General features: G+C 43.7%; 1 protein-coding gene across 1 annotated transcript; it reads left to right on the plus strand.

Moving 5' to 3' along the window:
• The first annotated feature begins 2,066 nt into the window (after positions 1 to 2,066).
• LOC139256886 (probable G-protein coupled receptor 139) lies at positions 2,067 to 5,385 on the plus strand. The gene is made up of 2 exons (XM_070874349.1): positions 2,067 to 2,136; positions 4,484 to 5,385. The coding sequence occupies exons 1-2, from the start codon at positions 2,067 to 2,069 to the stop codon at positions 5,383 to 5,385; spliced, it is 972 nt and encodes a 323-aa protein (XP_070730450.1).
• Positions 5,386 to 8,843: the final 3,458 nt, after the last annotated feature.

The following is an 8,843-nucleotide window of genomic DNA, read 5'->3' on the forward strand; positions in this document are numbered from 1 at the left end:
TGAAAGTAGGCGTCTTCTGTAATAGAGAGGATATGAGTCCGGAAACTCATGTCAGATGGGAATAGGGATCAGAGGTTATAACACATCGTATTCAGCCTGAGACAATAGCTAGGGATATAAATGGAATTGGTGAAAAGGTTATGGAGTTTGTGGTGCGTGCAGAGATAATTGCTTTGATCCTGGCAATATTTAATTGGAGAATATCGCATCTAATGCAGAACTTTTCAGTCAGATAACACAGAGGTAATGGAGGGTGGTTAGCGCTTGTGGAGAGCTGGAGCTGGGAGATGTTATTGCAGTTGTACAGGGCCTAAGTGAGGCCTTACCTGGAATATTGTGTTCAGTTTTGGTCTCCAAATCTGAGGAAGAACGTTCTTGCTATTGCGGGAGTGCAGCGCAGGTTCACCAGACTGATTCCCGTGATGGCAGGACTGACATATGAGGAGTGACTGGATCGACTGGGATTGTATTCACAGGAGTTTAGAAGTCTGAGAGGGGCTGGGGGCTCGACATCCGGGGGTGTTCGGCATTTGGGAAGGATTCTGACGGGGCGGGTTGGGTGCGGGGGGAGTGTTCCCGGTGTTGGGTGGTTCCGGAGCCGAGGGGGGGCATGCTTTTGGGATAGGGGGGTGGGCAGTTTGGGGCTGGGATTGGAAGGGACTTCTTCATTCGGGGAGTTGTTGGCTTGTGGGGTTCCCTGCCGCGGAGAGTTGTTGATGCCAGTTCATTGGATGTGTTCGGGAGGGAGTTGGATGTGGTCCTTGCGGCTGGGGTTGTCGGGGGGGGTGGTATGGAGAGGCCGTGTGGGGAGGTGCTGGCGTGGGTGATCAGCCATGACCTTTTTGAATGGCGGTGCAGGCTCGATAGGCCGAATGGCCTGCTCCTGCACCTATTTTCTATGTTTCTCTGTTTCTATGTCAGCAGACATGTGGAAGCAGAGTCCAAGACTGCAGATGATGTCACAAAGGGCAGCATGTAGATGAGGAACAGGAGAGGGAAATAATGGACAGTTCGGAGCTCAGGAGTTGACGGTGCAGGTGTGGTAAGAGAATCCATTGCTGTAGACGCTGTGACTACGATCAGATCGATTCGACCAGTACAGAGTTAAGGAAGTCCCATCGAAAGGGGCCAGAGTCAGAGATATGGAGAGGTCACGGTGAGTTGTTGCACGTTTGAAGGAGTGGATGGAGATAGAGAGCGTTGAGGCCATGGAGGTGGTTAAACCCCCTGAACAGAATCTTAATTTAAGGCCTTGGTGGACTGAGAGACAATGAGAGTCTGTGAGGGCGAGGGTCATGGGCGATTAGAAACTGGGGAGGGATGGATAAGGACAGCTGAGTTTTGAATCGTTTGACATTGATGGAGGGTGGGGAGTTTTAGGCCAAGAGTGAACTGGAGGAATGGAGTCAGAAGATGGCACAGTTCTGATTTTACTGGAGCCGTTAACCAATGTGGAATCGACCACCTGCGTTAAAATAACGGAGAGAAGAAAGTCAATGGTCGTGATTGAGATTCCATTCCCTAATATCATGCACCGTAATTTCTGGGCTCCAATCCTGAAAATGGTCTTTAACTGTCCCTGTGTCAGAGACTGAATCTTCATAATTGAACAATGAAACTGCAGGGACAGAGTGAAACGGGTCTGTCTGTGTCCATGGATTCACTGTACACTGCAGGGAAATCGTTAACATTTATAAATAAATCGGCAGGAGTGAAAATAGTCAATACAATTACATGAAAACTGCAGATGAAGCCGCTCATTATTGTTGGTTCAGTATTGTATGAACAGAACTTCAGCCTTATTCCCAAGAGAGGTCTGATCATGGTAACGTCCTGCACTTTGAGATGTTTGAGTGTTATTCACAGCGCTATTTTAATCAGAGTCAAAGGTCCTGATATAATGTGTTTGTTCAAGTGACTGTAACCAATAACAATCATCAGGGGTGCAGCAGTGTCAGTGGAGACTTACCCCCTGTATAAATCACGGCCCATTGCAATGTATCAGCTCAGAATGTCAGCCGGAGCAGGGGATTCCACTCCAACAGAAGTCGCAGCTTCTCACAGATATGGGGTATCCATTAATCCTTCAGGTGGAAGATATTTATTATCCTGTTCTTGTAGCTGTTGGCGTTCCTGGTAAGCCGATATCTCAACAGTCAGTTATGTAAATCTTTGTTGAATGTGCGACTGTGATTGGTAATCTTTTACTCGCTGCATGTTTTACACAGTCACCTGTTCTGTTCCAGCAGTGAATGGTGAGATTTATCTGTCTCTGCTCTTTCTGTATTGAATTGACTGCTTTATATCTACAACGATCGCTGTGTACCCAAACCTCGAGAATGGTAGTACCTTAGTATCTGTACTGAAAGTATTGGAATCAGGAGTCTGGGCTAAGAGCAGGTATCAGACCATCAGTTCTTTTTCTCAGTCGACAGAAGCTCCTTGACCTGCCGAGTATCTCCAGCATTTTATGTTTTATATCACACCTTCAGAAATAAGGGTTTCATGTTGTGAGCTAACCTGTCCTGGAATATTATTAATGTATGTGTTTCCAGTGATTGAAATTAGACAGCTCACGGTCTCCGTGTTAGATGGAGGGCTGCAATTTAAAATAATAGGATCATGTTTGTTGTATGTATTGTAGACGAAGGGAATTGTTTAGGTGAGTAGACTGATAAGTGGGTGTTCTACAGAAATAACATGGTTCCATTTACCTGGGTTCCAATAAGTATTGGTTATCACTGTAATGAAATATTATTTCACTGTGTATGTATCTGAATCTGCTTCGGAGGCCTGGCTACTGAACCGAGTTTGCAGCTGTAAACTTCACATCTCGTTTTCTGCTTCAGCGTTCAATGACTGTCACTAACATTCGTTACAAAATGAAATGTTTTGAGGTTATATTGTATCAGTTTGCACTTTGTCTGTTGGAATCAGGAGCCCTACTATTGATGTAGGAATTACAAGTAGCAGCGGTGATGTTGTCATTTTGTTTCCAGAACAATCATGCCAACTAGCGCTGTGCTTTAAAATAATAGGATCATGTTTATTGCATGTATTGGAGACGAAGGGAATTGTTTAGGTGAGTAGACTGATAATTGGGTGTTCAGTAGAAATATTAAAGTATTCACAGAGGCTTCACCATTGAACAAACTGACTCTGAGAATAGAAACATTGAAAACGTGGAAGGAGAATAGCATGCAGCTGCAGGATGTTCGCATTGAATCGGTTGTGAAAAAGGCATTGAGAAAGTGATTGGAGACAATGCGGAGAGATGGAGAGGGGCGATGGAGAAATAGACTGAGAAGGAAAACTACAGGGAGGGTGAAAGGAAAGAGAGCGAGAAAGAGAGGGAGAGGGTGGAGATAGAGAGAGGGGCAGCTATGTGAATAATGAATCAGATTGAACTGCTGAAACTTCCAGTACAATTAAGATGACAACATGTGCCTTGAAGGTGACATTAGGATGTTGTGAGATTGTGAGGATTTTATTCTGTCGCTATGTGGTCCTCAGTCTGTTTTGGTAAATTGTTATTTTACTTGTTTACTGACTGAATATCTAAAGATAATTGAAATGTTGTATAGAATAGAATCCTGCATTTCTTTAGCGTAATGCATTATTAGGATAGTGCATTTTAAAAACTCTGTCAACTTAATTCAATACAAAACGAGGCTGGTTTAATTAACATATTAAATATAATTTTATTTTATCAATTTACAGAATACACTTTGTCACCAACGAGCTGTTACCTGACACCAATGGTTGAAAGTATGAATTGAGTTGTGCTACTGGGATTTATGAATAAGATTTCCTCTAACACTCTGCTGCAGGCTCACTGTGAATCCCAGCCTCTCTTCCCACTGTATTCAATCCCCTGTCTCCTCATCCGCTGCTTCAGTTTGTCCGCTTCCCCAAACCCTGTGCTCCAGATTCCCCACCAGCTCCTACATTACATTTTCCTTGTTTCCCTCCCAATCTTACTCACTAACTCCACCTCCAGCTGCCTCTTACAATCAGACCGTAAACCTTAAACTCATTGCCAGAGCTCTCGGCCTTTCCCGGTTTGTGTCAGCCCCTTCAGATCTCTTAACACACAGCAACAAATGCCCCACCCTCTGCACAAACCTTCCCGACCTTTAATGTCTTTCCTCCTCCGTCTGGAGATAAAATCCGGTTTAACCCGTTGCATTCGCGCTCCATAAAAACCCTTCTCATTTCCCCACCGGCACTGTGCAGTCACTCGTTCCTTCCAATAGATCCGGTGCTCACTTTATTCGCTTTCTGTACTGATTTCCCAATGCACTATTGATAAATGCGTTTGAAAATTTCTCTGTCCGAAAGCACTGCCCAGTTCCAGAATCAGCTTCCACCGTTCGATGCAGCAACAAAGTCGGAAATTTCACCCAGATTCTGTCGAAATGTTGCTTTGGCACCAGGTCTGATCGGTAATTTCTCTGCTTCCTTTTCTCTCCCTTCTTTCTAGTTAACTTGGTGGCGATTGTGATCCTGTCCCGTGGAAAGTGCGGTCTCTCCAAATGTATCTCTCGCTGCGTGGTAGGAATGGCATGCGCCGATCTCCTGGTCATTATATCTGATCCAATATTAAGGCAGATCCGTCTGATTTATTTCCCATATTCATTCCTGAACATTACTCCCATTTGCAGTCTCATTGAAGTCATGATTTTTTCTAGCACGATGGTTTCTGTCTGGTTAACAGTCGCTTTCACTTTTGACCGATTTGTGGCCATTTGTTGTGAGAAGCTGAAAACAAAATACTGCACCGAGAGAACAGCGGCTGCGATTATCGGAACAGTGAGTGTGCTGAGCTGTTTCGAGTGTGCCCCCTGGTATTTTACAACTGCACCTTACTATATAATTGATAATGTACCCTGGGGTTGTCAGCTTAAACCGAGCTACTATACGTCCATCGCATGGACCGCATTTGTCTTGTTTCACTGCATTTTAACACCTTGCATTCCATTCTTTCTAATTTTGCTGCTCAATGTTCTGACGGTCAGACGTATTTTAGCGGCCAGTAGAGTCCGCAGGGAACTCCGGGGCTGCAGCAATGGAGAGAATCACAAGGATATAGAGATGTTGAACCGTAGGAAATCCATCACTTTACTCTTCAGTATAACCGGGAGTTTTATCCTGTTGTGGACGACACAGGTTGTATTTTACATTTACCAGCGAATTACACATAATTATCCTTCCTCCTTCACTGATCCTCTTTATACCACAGAGAGCGTGGCAGGGTTTCTTCAGCTTCTCAGTTCCTGCACCAACACGTGTATTTATGTGCTGACACAAACTAAATTCAGAGAGGAGCTGCAGAACGTGGTGAAATATCCAATCAATCTAATTCTTAGATTAGTGAAACCATAGAAAGCTCAAAGATTCTAAACACTCGAACATAATCCCATTTCATTATTCATCTCATGCACTCCGCACTGGATGGAAAATATATTTTGCTTTCGGAGCACTGCGTCTCAACATGACTCTAAATCTGAATTTGTTAATATATTTTAAAGATATTTGGAACCACTCAACAGACGACACATGATGTGTTTCTCAAATAGACGGCACTAAAGAGCTCACCTGGACATGCAGTAAATGACTACCCTGCAGGTAAAGGAATATTGGCAAACCCGCCAATCACAGTCACTGCTGTGGACCTGATGAGAATGGGAGCACTGCGGAGAAATGAGAGAGAAACACATGGATGGACAGACAGAGAGGTCGACAGATAGACAGAGGGATGGAACACTGGAAGCCCAGAGGCGGGTCGGGACTCGGACCGCCAGGACTGTGCTTATCATTTCTCTTTATTTATCTCTGTCTGTCGGTGAATTTTTCTCTATCTCCATTTCTGTTCATCTCTCCCTTTCCAAGACTATCTTTCGGTTATAAATTCCATGTCTGTAACTGTTTTATTTCTAGCTCCCGCAAACCGGCGGCTGCTCAACTCTTTCTGTCACTCTCTGTCTCACTCTATCCTTCTCCGTCCCACGGTGTCTCCCTCCCTCTCTCTTTCCCTCTCTCTCTTAAACTCGCTCCCTCTCTCTCTCAAACTCGCTCCCTCCCTCTCTCTTTCTCTCTCTCTTATGTCTGTCTGCCTATCTCTTTATTTATCTATCTGTCCCTCTGTCTCTCTACATCTCTGTCTCTTTCTCTCTCTCGCTCTGTCTCTCTCTCTATATATAAATACATATATATATAGTCGCCATCTGTCTCTCCATCTCCCTATCACTCCATGTATCTACCTCTCTCTCCCTCCATCTCTCTTCTTATCCATGCCACTCTCCCGCTCTTCAAATATGTCCATCTTCCTCTCCCTTTCCATATCTCTCTCTCTTGCTACTTACTCCATCTGTCTCTTTCCATTTGCATCTCTCTCTCGCTCTCTGTCTCTCTCGCTCTCTCTATTTCTCTCTCCCTCTCTCGATGGAGGTAGAGATATAGAAAGAGTTAAAGGGAGATGGAGAGTGGTACAGAGATGACGAATGAAGTAGACATGGTGGAAGATGCAGAAGGAGATGGAGAAATATGAAGTGATACAAGAAGGTAGAGAGAGAAGGAGGAAGAGGTAAAGAGAAAGGGAGAAAGAGGTAAGATGGAGGAAAAGAGAGAGAGGTGGAGATAGCGAGAGAGTGATGCAGGTAGATGTAGAGGGAAATTGAAAACGTGTTGGGACAAATGGGGAAAGGTTAGAGAGAGATGGAGAAAGGTAGGGAGAGATGGTGAAAGAGTTAGGGAGAGATGGTGAAATAATTAGGGAGAGATGGTGAAAGAGTTAGGGAGAGATGGTCAAAGAGTTAGGGAGAGATGGTGAAAGAGTTAGGGAGAGATGGTGAAAGAGTTAGGGAGAGATGGTCAAAGAGTTAGGGAGAGATGGTGAAAGAGTTAGGGAGAGATGGTGAAAATATTAGGGAGAGTTGGTGAAAGATTTAGGGAGAGTTGGTGAAAGAGTTAGGGAGAGATGGTGAAAGAGTTAGGGAGAGATGGTGAAAGAATTAGGGAGAGATGGTGAAAGAATTAGGGAGAGATGGTGAAAGAGTTAGGGAGATATGGAAAAAGAGTTAGGGAGAGATGGTGAAAGAGTTAGGGAGAGATGGTGAAAGAGTTAGGGAGAGATGGTGAAAGAGTTAGGGAGAGATGGTGAAAGAGTTAGGGGGAGATGGTGAACGAGGGAGTAAATGCTGGAGGAAGAGTTAGAGAAGGAGAAGGAGAAAGTGACAGATGAAGGAAGAGGTAAAGAGAGAAGGAAATGTGGTAGCAATGGAGGAAGAGGTAGACAGAGTGTGACTGAGATGGCGAAAGCGGTAGAGATGGAAAAAGTAGAGGAAGAGATGGAGAAAGAGGTAGAGAGAGATGGAGAACGAGTAAGAGGGAGAGGCCGAAAGATGTCGAGGGAGATCGAATGAGAGGTACACAGATAGAGAAAGGTAGAGGGAGATTGGGAAAGAGGTCTAGGGAAATGAAGAATTGTAGAGAGAAATGTATAGAGGTAGAGAGAGATAGAGACAGATATAGGGAGATGGTGAAAGGTATAGGGAAATGGATAATTGTAGAGAGAAATGTATACAGAGATAGAGAGAGATAGAGACAGATATATGGAGATGGTGAAAGAGGTATAGGGAAATGGAGAATTGCAGAGAGAAATGTATACACAGGTAGAGAGAGATAGAGACAGATATAGGGAGATGGGGAAAGGTATAGGGAAATAGAGAATTGTAGAGAGAAATGTATACAGAGATAGAGAGAGATAGAGACAGAGATATAGGGAGATGGGGAAAGATATAGGGAAATGGAGAATTGTAGAGAGAAATGTATATAGAGGTAGAGAGAGATAGAGACAGAGATATAGGGAGATGGGGAAAGGTATAGGGAAATGGAGAATTGTAGAGAGAAATGTATACAGAGATAGAGAGAGATAGAGACAGAGATATAGGGAGATGGTGAAAGGTATAGGGAAATGGAGAATTGTAGAGAGAAATGTATACAGAGATAGAGAGAGATAGAGACAGAGATATAGGGAGATGGGGAAAGAGGTATAGGGAAATGGAGAATTGTAGAGAGAAATGTATACACAGGTAGAGAGAGATAGAGACAGAAATATAGGGAGATGGGGAAAGGTATAGGGAAATGGAGAATTGTAGAGAGAAATGTATACAGAGATAGAGAGAGATAGAGACAGAGATATAGAGAGATGGGGAAAGGTATAGGGAAATGGAGAATTGTAGAGAGAAATGTATACAGAGGTAGAGAGAGAGATAGAGACAGAGATATAGGGAGATGGGGAAAGGTATAGGGAAATGGAGAATTGTAGAGAGAAATGTATACAGAGGTAGAGAGAGATAGAGACAGAGATATAGGGAGATGGGGAAAGGTATAGGGAAATAGAGAATTGTAGAGAGAAATGTATACAGAGGTAGAGAGAGATAGAGACAGAGATATAGGGAGATGGGGAAAGGTATAGGGAAATGGAGAATTGTAGAGAGAAATGTATACAGAGGTAGAGAGAGATAGAGACAGAGATATAGGGAGATGGTGAAAGAGGTATAGGGAAATGGAGAATTGTAGGGAGAAATGTATACAGAGATAGAGAGAGATAGAGACAGAGTTATAGGGAGATGGGGAAAGGTATAGGGAAATGGAGAATTGTAGGGAGAATTGTATACAGAGGTAGAGAGAGATAGAGACAGAGATATAGGGAGATGGTGAAAGAGGTATAGGGAAATGGAGAATTGTAGGGAGAAATGTATACAGAGATAGAGAGAGATATAGACAGAGATATAGGGAGATTGGGAAAGGTATAGGGAAATGGAGAATTGTAGAGAGAA

Source organism: Pristiophorus japonicus, unplaced genomic scaffold (genome assembly GCF_044704955.1).
Source record: "Pristiophorus japonicus isolate sPriJap1 unplaced genomic scaffold, sPriJap1.hap1 HAP1_SCAFFOLD_79, whole genome shotgun sequence".
NCBI classification, from domain to species: domain Eukaryota; kingdom Metazoa; phylum Chordata; class Chondrichthyes; family Pristiophoridae; genus Pristiophorus; species Pristiophorus japonicus.

Coding starts and splice junctions, on each gene's coding strand:
- LOC139256886 (XM_070874349.1), top strand. CDS start 2,067: ATGGGGTATCCATTAATCCTTCAGGTGGAAGATATTTATTATCCTGTT. Junction 2,137..4,483: donor TGTAGCTGTTGGCGTTCCTG/GTAAGCCGATAT, acceptor CCTTCTTTCTAG/TTAACTTGGTGGCGATTGTG.